This window comes from Maniola hyperantus, chromosome 3 (assembly GCF_902806685.2).
Source record: "Maniola hyperantus chromosome 3, iAphHyp1.2, whole genome shotgun sequence".
Taxonomy (NCBI): Eukaryota; Metazoa; Arthropoda; class Insecta; order Lepidoptera; family Nymphalidae; genus Maniola; species Maniola hyperantus.
The window spans coordinates 13,450,990-13,464,763 of record NC_048538.1 but is presented as its reverse complement, the minus strand read 5'-3'; the positions used below and the strand labels follow the sequence as shown (position 1 = coordinate 13,464,763).

General features: G+C 37.9%; 1 protein-coding gene across 2 annotated transcripts in view; it reads right to left on the bottom strand.

Annotated features, from left to right (window-relative positions):
- Nucleotides 1-13,774, bottom strand: part of LOC117996187 (uncharacterized) — a 149,553-nt gene that overhangs the window by 114,330 nt on the left and 21,449 nt on the right. For both annotated transcript variants that reach the window (XM_069509405.1, XM_034984212.2), the window contains exon 2: nt 3,624-3,905. In XM_069509405.1, coding sequence (XP_069365506.1) covers nt 3,624-3,905 — 282 coding nt within the window. The remainder of the gene's footprint in view (nt 1-3,623; nt 3,906-13,774) is intronic.

The window sequence follows — 13,774 nt, the reverse complement described above, 5'->3', positions numbered from 1 at the left end:
TGGGGGTTCGATCCCGAGCATGCACCTCTAATATTTCGTTGCTAGGAAAACATGAGGAAACCGGCATGCAACCTGCACATTTTTCATATTACATATATCTTTCGACGACCTCCCTGGCGCAGTGGTAAGCGCTGTGATCTTATTAGTGGGAGGTCCCGGGTTCGATTCCTGGCAGGGATTTGGAATTTTATAATTTCTAAATTTCTGATCTGGTCTGGTGGGAGGCTTCGGCCGTGGCTAGTTACCACCCTACCGGCAAAGCCGTACCGCCAAGCGATTTAGCGTTCCGGTACGATGCCGTGTAGAAACCAAAGGGGCATGGGCTTATTAAAAACTGCCATACCCGTTCCAGGTTAGCCCGCTACCATCTTAGACTGCATCGTCACTTACCACCAGGTGAGATTGCAGTCATGGGCTAACCTGTATCTGAATAAAAAAAATTAAAAAAAAATCTATCTAATGGAAATGAGCCTCGTCCATAATACATATTAACAACAATTATCTTCTTCACTCTAGAATGCGCATAGGTTTAAACTATAGGCTAGTTTTTTCTACTTTCTTCACACTAAGTAGGTAAAAAAAAATTCTTGAGTGAGACTCTTTCATAAAATTCATCTCATTATAATTAAAACTCTTGCTATAAGGATTCTTTTAAAAAGCTGCTCATTAGTAGTTACTTTACTAATAGAATAGAATCCAGACGAATAAAAAGGCTCATTTTTCAAACAACTCACTTTTCGTTTCTTCGCAGCCACGTTGGATACGGTGCAATTGCGGGCTCTGTTTGTTTCAACCTTTATAGTTGTACGACTACACAGTGTACTATAACAGTGTAGCTACTCTACGATGTTTGCTACGTAGAATTTACTGCATTTATTCCATTTGTAATAGTCGAGTTCTCAAGGGTTACGAAGCTCCATGAGAAGCAATGGAAGGAGCTGAGCGGACCACACCATGAACACCGTGACAAAATCACGCGTTCTGTTTGTTCCAACCTTTATAGTTGTAGACTACAGTGTACTTCCTCTACGCTGTTTGCTACGTAGAATTTACTGCATTTATTCCATTTGTAATAGTCGAGTTCTCAAGGGTTACGAAGCTCCATGAGAAGCAATGGAAGGTGCTGAGCGGACCACACCGTCAACACCGTGACAATATCACGCGTTCTGTTTGTTTCAACCTTTATAGTTGTAGACTACAGTGTACTTCGTCTACGCTGTTTGCTACGTAGAATTTACTGCATTTATTCCATTCATAATAGTCGAGAGCTTAGGAGTTATGAGTTACGACGTTCTACTGAAGCAGCTGAGCCACGGTAATGTTATCATACAGTATTGTAACTCGGCCGTATCTTTGAAATAAATACTTACAGCAGCGCGGTACGTAAACGTGCGATAGGGCTGCCCGCCTTTCCAGGTACTTTAAAAAACTTATCTCTGGATGCGTTAATGAAGAATTCATGCAACCAAAAACAGCACAATATTTCTTACTCGTCATACTAAATAATATGTACTTGAACTAATTATTTTAGTGGAAAAATCGCGCGGTTATTAAAAAACAAAACACCATCCGTTCGTCACTGCGGCACAGTCGCGACTGGCAGTGTCCCGAGCACATCCCGAGATCGAGGCGCGTAGGTATAGCTCGCTTTTCGTCCGTTTGTATGAAGTTGGAATACTGTATGATAATATTACCGTGGCTGAGTGGACCGCACCGTGAATCATATTCCATTGAATTGTATTCAAGAATTCAAGACGAGATCGCGCGTGGCGTTTGAAAGAAAATGATTTTCAAGGAGATTCCTTTGTGAGGTTTTAGTTATTCAAGTTTTATATTAGCAAGTATCCTACTTTGTTGGAAACTTGTTGACCCAGATGGTTTAAGATTTTTTCGCACATTATAATACCCCACTTACGTAAATCATAAAATCCACTCTGTTTCTAATCTTTATCATACTTACTAATATTGGAAATGCGAAAGTGTGCCTGTCTGTTAGTCTGTTACTTTTTCACTACCCATTTTCATAAAGATACCTATAGCCTACCTTGCATCTAGCAGACGAACATAGGGTACTTAATTTTACTATCCCGGAAAATGAACAAGTTCCCACGGGATATGTAACGCAAATACAGGAATATGCATGGGGACAAAGTCGCGGGTGTAATCTAATCCATACGAATGATTACAATCCATACTAATATTAAAAATGCGAAAGTGTGTCTGTCCGTCTGTCTCACTGTCTGCTAGCTTTTCACGGCACAACAGTTTAACCGATTTTGATGAAATTTTGGTGCAGAGTTAGATTACATCCCAGGGAAGAACATTGACTACATTTTATCCCGGAAAATCAAAGGGTTCCTGGGGAATTTTTAAAAACTCAAATCCATGCGGGTGAAGTTGCGGGCATCATCTAGTTACATATATTTTAAAACATCATTCATCATGGAACTAACAGATATAGTAATAGTTCATCTCTGTCATGCAAGGCAACTGTTATTATTAGGTAGGTATAAATGTGAAAGTGCGTTTGTTTGTTGGTTTATCCTTCAATCACGTTCAGCTAGTTGTTTTATATTAAGGCATGTTATTCAGGTCATTTTATATTAAAAATAAAAAATAAAAAGAAAACCTTAAAATAAAAGTTTATATTCATATGGGGAAAATTTAATAACATATTTTAGACATAGGATAAAATATTTTTTTGGCAGCACCGAACATTTAGCTGTGCCAAACCGCGTGATCGCATAAACAAAATTAATTAATGTTACAATAAAATATAGATTTTATATTCATGGCACATCCAGATAAACGCTTTATTTCTCGAATCCATCCATCCATTATCAAATGTATGGAACAGACCCTCGTGACGGCAGCTTCCGTTCAGCTGTTACACTGACATGTAAAATTCGTGGAAAATGATTTCAGTTTCAAAGATAATGTTTTTCATCCTTTTTTTGATATATACTTTAATTTGCTTTACTTTTACGTAAAATCTTCCAGTTACCATCGCAGTCTATAATCATCATCACTACATAATAATAAGTTTAATAATTTAAAGTCCGCTGCCACGCTGAGTTCGTGTTTGTTTGGGCTAATCACATAAATTTTAATTTTATACGCATTTTCATACAATTTCCTTTTTTTAAACATAGAGCCTCGATAGCTCAACGGTTAAAGGAGCGGACTGAAAACCGAAAGGTCGCCGGTTCAAATCTCACCCGTTGCACTATTGTCGTACCTACTCCTAGCAAAAGCATTACGCTTAATTAGAGGGGAAAGGGGAATATTAGTCAGCAATTAACTTGGCTAATATTCTTTAAAAAAAATCACTCATAGAAAAAGAGATTATCGACATTCGAGAACTACCTAGGTCCTAGGATCATAATTTTGAAATAAGCTGAAAAAAATTGTTCCATCCAAGAGCTTCCGTGGCGTGCCCAAATTTTTGAAAGAGTTTTATAACCTAAGTTAATTTTTAATTCTTGATTGAAATTTCCTGATGTCAGAATAATAATATTCTCATTTTATTCACTTTATGGACATTTCATTTTCATTGTTGTGTATACTTACAATGTTGCTAAAGAATAAAAACTTTACGGAGGATGTAAAATGGAAATGCTTACGTGTGCAATGTCTTGGCTCGTCCGAAGCATCCCCGCAGTCGTTACTGCCGTCGCAAAATCGGTTTATCGGAACACATTTTTTATTAAAACACTGATACTCCGATATTCTGCATCTGGTATCGTTTCCATGTAAAACTGGCAAAGGCTCCGGTTCTTGGATATCTTTGTATTGACTGTCTTTTTGTTTTACATCTTTTGGCGCCTCTGTGATGATATCACAATCGGTTAGTTTTATTATGTACAGGATTCCGATTCCAACTAGCATAATGATGGTGTTGATATCTGAAACAAAGTCAAATATTTTTATTAGTAAAACTCTTCAAAAGGCTATCTATCTGTGACACCCTCTTTTATGTGGACACTGGACACTATGCACTAATGTCCCCAACCCCACAGCCTCACTAACATGGTGTTTATCAGGTAATAAACACGCTATGGTTATCTAAAATATACTGAAAGTAAACAGCATACTTAGAAACATTTTACTGACAACCTTGGAAACAGTCAGTACTTTTTGCATGGATGTAGGATATAATTCTTATTTATCTAAATATATAAAAGGAAAAGGTGACTGACTGACTGACTGACTGACTGACTGACTGACTGATCTATCAACGCACAGCTCAAACTACTGGACCGATCGGGCTGAAATTTGGCATGCAGATAGCTATTGTGACGTAGGCATCCGCTAAGAAAGGATTTTCGAAAATTCAACTCCTAAGGGGGTGAAGTAGGGGGTTTGAAATTTGTGTAGTCCACGCGGACGAAGTCGCGAGCATAAGCTAGTTCTTATTATAATTACAGAATCTGATTAGTTTACTCCTTCTTGTCAACTTTCAATGTTATCTTTTCTCTGTGGAATTTTTATACAAAGATCGCAGCCAATTTAAATTCCAAGAACAAATTGACTTACAATTTTTCCTTTCCGATCGTTAATGACTCAAAGTCGCATTGTTAGAGTTAGCAATTTTAATGATTTGTAAATCCATAAATAAGTTTGTTCAAATCAAATTCGTAAATCGCGAAAAAAAAATTCTGATTCAATGTTCGGAACAAAGTATTTTATTTTATGTTTCTTATTTTAAATTGTAATAATATTTTTTTATTACAAAAAGTGACTTTACTCGTATTAAACGATCCGAGTTTAATTCGGTCCATCAAAAAGTGTAAAAAAAACGGATCAATAAAATTGGAACATTGAAATATTTCGTCATCTTCACTTCTCTTTTAATAAAACCCAATACAAAATACCATGAAAAGGTGTCATTCACAAGCAAGATTGATTACAGTCTCCTTGGGGAATGCTCCATTCACTTTATCTGTTTCTAAGGAATAAAAAGTTTGGTACTTGATGAGCAAATGAGTCCGGCGGAGTTTTTGGTTTGATATCTTTTTTATTGGAGAAAATTTCGTCTGTTGTCATTATCTTTTGTCGGTCTCCAACTTCGGTTTTGTTATAACTTCGGTTTAATAAAAATGATCTTTATTGCCGTGATGTTTATAATATTGTTCAGAATTTTTGAATAAGAATTTTATACAAAAAGATTGGAGATAAGATACAAGTAGCTACCTGTAGTACGTCACAGGCCGAGATGGCAAGCGGGGTGGGGACGCCCCGCACACCTGCACAACCACGGCGATAACCCGGTACGGATAACACGAGTTGTGCGGGGCGTCCCCTCGCCTCACGCCCCGATTGTCATGCCATTTCACATTGTGGCTAATTCTGTGTTAGAAACACTACCTCTAAACTGAACTTAACAATGAGGTCTAAATTTAGTGCTCTCCTTTTCTACAAGGAGCATTAAGAACACATACACACAACACATTGAGATCTGTTAATTAAATTTAGTTTAAATATTGTGTTCTGAAAATATCTTTATTAGCATTTAAAAAGGGATAGACAATTCTATTAAATAAACTTAAATCAAAATTAAAAGTTTAATAAACATTAAATTAAAACTAAAATAAATTAAATTAAATCTAAAACCTCATCAAGACCAAGCAGCGTGCAATATTGTGTTAAACAGAATAGTAGCCATAATGGCTAAAACGGATTGTCAAATTTAATCTATACCTACATCAGCTAAAATTTATAGGTAGATATAGATACCTAAGTAAGATGTTTGATGTTAGGGAATCAAAAATCTATATAAGTTTCTTTTTAAATTATATATTTAATTTTTTGGTAAGTATGTCATGCCTGATATGGGTAGTGAAATGTTGGATGTCCCTTCCTTCGTTTCGACATGTCACGATCCCAATAAGGCGCTCGCGTGGAAATGCTTTGATTTTCCTTTCAACTGAACTAATACATTTTTTTATGTATATGAAAAATATAACATACCTACAACCAAGACAACCTGTAACTTTTTAGATACGCTTTTCGATAGGAATTATAAACGTTGAGTGCCAGTGTAAGTGTAGTGTTTAATGTAATCCTTCTTGTGGTTGTGCAAATAAAGTGTATTTATTATTATTATTATTATTACTTAGAGGACTATGTAGCACCCAGACAAGTCGAGAAAGCTATCTTTTTTTTAAACCTTGAGACTGCAATCACATCAAACAGGAGATGATACGGCCTAAGGTAGAGTGCGCCTGCCTAGAAGGTGCCTATCAAATTTAAATAAATAAATCAACTCTAAACAAATAAAGAGCCTCAATCAAATTTAAACAAATAAAGAGCCTCAATAGCTCAACGGGTAAAGGAGTGGACTGAAAACCGAAAGGTCGACGGTTCAAACCCCGCCCGTTGCACTATTGTCGTACCTACTCCTAGCACAAGCTTGACGCTTAGTTGGAGAGGAAAGGGGAATATTAGTCATTTAACATGGCAAATAATATTCTTAAAAAAAAAAAAAAAAAAAACTGATGTAATGTAGCCAACGCAAGCGGGTCGCACCACCTGACATAATATAATTCAGTTCGCTTTCTACGTCCATGTTCGCTTAAAATTAGTTTAATACCACATAAGTAGGTCGATTTCGAAAAACCTGCATCAATCATTATTACAATCTCAATTGTTGTGGTTGGCTGAATTCAAGCGATTCTTGTTGCAACAATGCATTGTAGCCAATAGTGAGCGAGCGTCAACCAATCAGAAGTGATTGCAAACGTGACATTGTAGGTGTCATTCTACCGCAATGGAGGCCCGGCTTATCAAATAAGATGGCAAACAGGGTGTTCATTATTATTATTTAGATAATGTTACATTCTAATTGAGCCAAATGGTGGTATTCAAGTTCCGTTCCTAAGCGAGTTGATTAGAGAGGGAGGTAAACATAGTTTACAGCGAGATGTTTGCTTTCAATTTAATTTTGTTGATATTGAACGAGAGAGTCCAATTACCTTCACCTTAAATAATGTGCCTACAGTATTATATTAGCTAGCATGAAATTGTTTTTGCAGCCAAAGTTTACTCAAATCATACACCATTTATGATCTTAGAGTGTTTAGCAAATAAGTAAATAATTATTACTAATCTCCAGTTTTTTCGTTTAATTGTTACTTTAAATGAACGGGCACAAAGTTAAAAACTATCTGAAAAATTAATAACGCGTCGTGCCTTTTCTTCATTGCCACAAATCACAATGCGTTGTGAGCTATTCTTTCGCTCAATGAGCTTTTTTAGTAATTCAGCGGAATCTATAAATATATTTAAAAGGAAAAACTGACTGACTGACTGACGGACTGATCAATATCAACGCAAAGCTCAAACTACTGGACGGACCGAGCTGTAATTTGGCATGCAGATAGCTCGTAGACCTAGACATCCACTAAGAAAGAATTTTTGAAAATTCATTTCCTAAAGGGGTAAAACAGGGGTTTGTAGGTATGTAGTCCACGCGAGCTGAGTCGTAAGCATAAGCTTTTAGGATATTTAAAAGAAACCACAGTAATTGTATTGACATTATTAAAACAACGCAGTGTACGCTGAGCCGAGTAACGTGAAATTTGAATACATTGGCCCGCATGCCGGCTGAGGCCCAAATAATAAAATAAATTACTTTCCTCGTAAATAAAACGCAATTATAGCTGTACGCAGGATAGCTGTACCATTATGGACTTATTTATTTTTAATTGTAGAACTTAAATATTTTTGTTAATTGTATAATGTCAGAAAATATAGGTAAGTTTATACCAAGCCTCTCAGATTATGAACCTATCCTTGGCCTTACACAACACAGCTACGACCTACGGTTATTCGATTATAATGATAGTGGTGCAAGTATGCCTCTCTTATCGAGAGTTACATTTTTGTTCCATTTCTCATGGAGACCCTGGGGCCATGGAGTCTTAGTGCTAAAAAAATTATGAGACATTTCACCGCGATTAATAGCATCTGGTGACAGAAGGGCTGGCTCATTTTTTGCGCCGCGGATCAGCCCAGCGCGGGAATGCAGCCAGTATTCTTGGCACCATTCCACGCGGACGTGATTTGTATAGCAGTTAGATAACGCCCTGCCTGTTTTATCCACCTTTAATTACATACAACCATACACAAAGCTCTGATAGCCCAGATAGTAGTGGTTAGGACGTCCGCCTTCTAATCGGAGGTCGGGGGTTTGATCCCGGGCACGCACCTCTAACTTTTCGGAGTTATGTGCGTTTTAATTAATTAAATATCACCTGCTTTTACGGTGAAGGACAACATCGTGAGGAAACCTGCATGCCTGAGAGTTCTCCGTAATGTGCTCAAAGGTGTGAAGTCAACCAATCCGCACATGGCCAGCTTGGTAGACTATGGCCAAAACCCTGAGAGGAGACCCGTGTTCTGTAGTGAGCCGGTGATGGGTTGATCATGATGATAATAACGCAATGCCTTGTTTAATGTTCAATGATAATACGAAATTACATTAGGGAAAAGTTTCTAGAATAAATGTAATAAATAAACCTGAACCTCTCCGTTTATCTTACTTCTTGTTGATCAAATACTACATTAATTTATTCCCGCATGTCTGCAAAATAAAGCGTATAAACCGTTCCCGGGCAAAAACGTAATCAATCTTGCTCGGTTTGAATGACACCTTTGCGTAGTATTCTGTATTGGGGGATTATAGTTGCAATGTTATTTATTTTCCTGATAAATGTGCATTTTATCCATACTAATATTATATGGTCACAGTTAACGTTAACTTGAAAACTTATACTTGGGCCTCTGTTGCACTCTATGATGCGAACTATTTAACCTTCCATGTTGCTAAAAACGCAAGTTGAGTACTTTGCGGTATCGTAAAGCATAATGAACCAAAAGCTTAATTTGCTATAATCCGCTGAAACAGGTCGAATCTGTATGGTGCAACATGTAGCATGCGACATGCACCGCCCGCCCTCCCACTGCTAAATATGCAGGAAATAGCAGCCACTAGGCAAGCAATACGCACCTCCACCACGCAACACCACACAAATTCCAAAACAGACTCGACGCACGTTTCGCCATACAGATTCGACCTGTTTCAGCGGATTATAGCAAATTCAGCTTTTGGTTCATTGTACATCATGGATTTCCGCAAAGTAACGCCTACCTACTTCTATACAACGTATCATAAAGAATTTATCAAAGTAACTGCCTAATGCCTACAATCAGGATTTGATTATATATCATTTTATACGCTTTCACTTAAAGCGCAAACCCGAAAAACGCTTTACAAGGCGAAATAGCTGTAATAACAATATAATGTCGGTGGTATGTAACTTGTGGCAGCATTGACCCAAATATAGCCCGGATGTTTGCTTTGTGTAAACGAAATGTTTGCTGCTTTAATAAATTCAGGGAATTTCACGCAGAACTTCCCTTTTAATTACGTAACACTTAAGGGGTAACTTTACAACATTTTTCAGCCTCTGACGCTTAGGCTCTTTAAATGCGCTGCATCCGATCTGTACCGGCAAAATTTAGATCTAAAAAAAATCGGATCGAATTTGACGGATTGCTTGCCAACACCGGCCGAACGACGGCTCAGAATCGGATCGGACGCAGTGTGCGAGCGTTAATTCGGTCCATCAGCCATGCTAGTCAAATCAGCGACTTTTTATCAAACGTCAAAGCTTGCTTAGAGGGAGCTTATATGAAATACGTAGATGTGACGTCATAAACATTTGACGTAATTTGACGTACTTTTTTACGTCTAATTAACTATGCTAACAATTACAAAACACAATTACAATTTAAAATAGTTAGCAAACTTAAAACTAACAGCGGACGTGGATTTTACGAATTTTGGAAAACCCTCTATATGACAGTTCCTTAAAAATAATTTATTTTTGACATAGTCATCATCTCAATTGAAAACAAAATTATATAATCCCTCATACAAAATTGTTATTACGTCTCCTTCGGATCGAGAGTTCTCAGATTCGGATCGGATGCATTGCGTAAAGAGTCTAAAATTAAATTCGGAAAATTCTAGTTTACAGTTTTTACCGAACTACATATTCGACAATCGGAATTGGAGCCATTATGTTTCTGCCACTCTACACTGTCAAGCGACGCGTTAAAAAATTCCACTTCAAAAATAAATAAATAAAACGTATTGACATTCGAAATAGAAGAGAACTACTCGGTGTACATAAAGCTACAATAGGTATGGTGTATCGAAATAGTTGACTTAAATAATAATGCTCAATGTGGTGGGTAGATCCTTATTGTAGAAAAAAAAACAGGTTCTGATACATAGATCTTTCTAGCACAAATCTGTATTTAAGAACCTTGAATCTGAGAAACAATTTATCCATTGGAGCTAGAAGAAACCGAAACCGCTATTTCGCTCCACGTTGGTAACCGATTTTTCGTAACTTGTTATTAACCAAGAATATTTTATCCCGGTTCGTAATGGAATAAGATTAAAATTATGTCGTTTCATAACTCGTTATGTACTTACTAAGAGTATTTTATCCGGGTTCGTGACAGAATATAAGATTAATGTCTTTTTGTAACTGGTTACTACGAAAAGACGTAATTTTAATCTTATCCCGTTACGGACCCGGATAAAAATATTCTTGGTTAGTAACCAGTCACGAAAAGAAGAAACATTATTCTTGTTTCATAGCTGGTTACGAAAACTTAGTTACCAACGTAGACGGAGCCGCAATTAGTTCCGGCGCTTCTTTTGCTTGATGCGCGTTGGGCTTTCGCTCAGATGGAAGACGCGCCGGAATAACCAGCTCTTAGTTATAAGATGTGATGTGTGGCACAGTTTGGAAAATAAACGTGTTTTCTTTCTTTCTTTCAATTTCGTATTCCTACTTGTAAGTATTTTCCACCGAGGAGTGTATTTTCAGACAGACAGACGCGGCGTGGGCGGCTGACTTTATACCTACTTTGTACCTACTTTGTAATAAAATAGACGTAATACTTCGATTGAATAATGAGAAATCAATCACAGAATTAAATCTCATAATAACAGAAGTTGCTTTACCCCGAGCGACGTGTCGGTATTAAATCGCTGCGATTTACGGTTAACCGTTAACCTAATAGGATGAAATTTGAATATTTCCAGCCGCATACCAGCTGAGACCCGAGCAAAGGAATATATTACATTCTTTGTAAATAAAACGAATGTTTCGCAAAACCTTAAAGGCTTAAACGATGATACCGCGGTTTTATTATTTAACGAATCTTCGTTGTCTTTTATCTAGAACACTTTACCTAGAGTTTGTTTACCACGTTACTTCCTAAATGTTATGGTATTATAGTCAAGTATCATTGCTAACTGTATTAGCCTAGTGGTTAGGACGTCCGCCTCCTAATCGGGTGGTTCGATCCCGGGCACGCACCTCTAACTTTTCGGAGTTATGTGCGTTTTAAGTAATTAAATATCACTTGCTTAAACCTACACGCCTGAGAGTTCTTCATAATGTTCTCAAAGGCGTGTGCAGTCTGCCAATCCGCACTTGGGCAGCGTGGTAGACTATGACCAAACCCTTCTTCTGAGAGGAGACCCGTACTCTGTCGTGAGCCAGCGTTGAGTTGATCATGATGATTATAACTAGGTATACGCTATGCTAAATTAGTTTGACTACTAATCGGCTTCTGCATATTATCGTGCCAAAGTATCTAAGTTCTGGTAAAATGTTGTACAATTGCGAATCCTCAAGTTCTTTGGGCGTATTACAAGGAAGAGTGGTACCATCGAACACCTCGTGGTACAAGGTCGAGTGGAACGCAACGTGGGCGTTCCCCAACTAGGTGGACGGACTTAATCCGCTCTGCAAAAATACGCCTGTCTCCGTGTGTGCACATAATGCCAACAACAGAAGTCGCTTGAGGGAGATCGCACGAGCAGCAGTGAAGAATTCATAGCCACGACCACTCTGTCAAGAGTGAACGATTGAGAAGAATAAGAAGAAGAAAATGTTGTATCCCTACTGATACGGTGTTGCCAATATACTCCCGATTTAATCCTCTAAAAAATGTAAACAGTTTTTATTATCTTTAGTTTTCATGTGTATAATCCAATTGATGTCTTGTAATTAAACTGGGTTACCCCCAATTTATTTGGTCCACTATCAACAATACATCACAGCCTGTCGATGCCTCATAAGGGACAGTTATTAATTCGTGAGATTGCCCGAGAATTCAAAGCAATAAAGCAACGTTATTACACGTCAAACTCTGCTCCTGCACGAGCTTACAATAGTGGTCATCAATATCGATTATTAACAAATCGATTGAACTCATAAAATCGTCATGAAAGGGCATCGGTCACTGTAAAAAATTCTGTAGCCCAAGTGCAACTTTCAAGTTATCTGACATGGTATGTGCTTCGATTAAGAATTATAAAGTACTTGCTACATCCATGGCCTCGGCATCTTGGTATAAAATAGGCATAGGCAAGCGTTACGATTTGACAACTTCATACAAACCTGGCAGATTTATTCTACTTGAGTATTAGAGCCTCTTATATATAAAAAATTTTGTTTATAACGCCCAAAATTTCACTAGCGCGATGTAGAGTTTTCCATCTAATAATTGGAACGGTAATTTTTACAACGCCATCTAGTACCTATAACCCGAACATGTCACTAGTGTTATCTAAATATATAAAAGGAAAAGGTGACTGACTGATTGACTAATCTATCAACGCACAGCTCAAACTACTGGACGGATCGGGCTGAAATTTGGCATGCACGTAGCTATTATGACGTAGGTATCCATTAAGAAAGGATTTTTGAAAATGCAACCCCTAAGAGGGTGAAATAGGGATTTGAAATTTGTGAAGTCCACGCGGACGAAGTCGTGAGCATAAGCTATAGTAGGTTATAAAAGTTGCTTACTTGCGGGTCTCCAGTCTACATCGGCGAAATTCCAGCTAACACCAGAATACGATGTAGGTACTAGGTAGGTACACCCCGCGCGTTTCCCGAGTTTTGAGGCTACTTCTCCAAACCCATTGGCCTCTCAAGCCAACGGGAAAAGATCCCCACTACTACCACTAAAATTGAGGTAATTTAACGCGACAAGTTTACGGTGTCCCTTAAGGCAATAATTTACAGAAGGCCATTCCCGAGCTCCCAAAGGTAATAACATTATAATCAATACAAGGGCAATAGAAATAGTGTTGTTACTTGATTTCTACGGGGAATCGTAAAGTTAAATTAAATCGACAAGTTAGTAAAGGCAAAAAGTCAGTGGGCGTTAACCATTTTGAGTGAGCAACTAATCACAAACGATCCTACGTTTTCGAATTGAATTTCAAATGTTTTTTGAAAACGTAGGTTATCTAATAATATGGTCTACGGAAAACATAGGTTCGTTTGCGATTGGTTGGTAACTCATGACTCAAGTCTTTGTCATTTGAATGGGATTACGTAACAAAGCTGTGATAGCCTAGTGGTTAGGACGTCCGCCTTCTAATCGGAGGTCGGGGGTACGATCCCATGCACGCACCTCTAACTTTTCAGAGTTATGTGCGTTTTTATTAATTAAATTTCCCTTGCTCTAACGGTGAAGGAAAACATCGAGAGGAAACCTGCATGCCTCAGAGTTCTTCATAATGTTCTCAAAGGTGTGTGAAGTCTGCCTATCCGCACATGGCCAGCGTGGTAGACTATGGCCAAAACCCTTCTCACTCTGAGAGGAGACCCGTGCTTGGGTGAAGGGTTGATCATGACGTAACAAAGAGAGCCCTATATTAACTTCTCTTAAT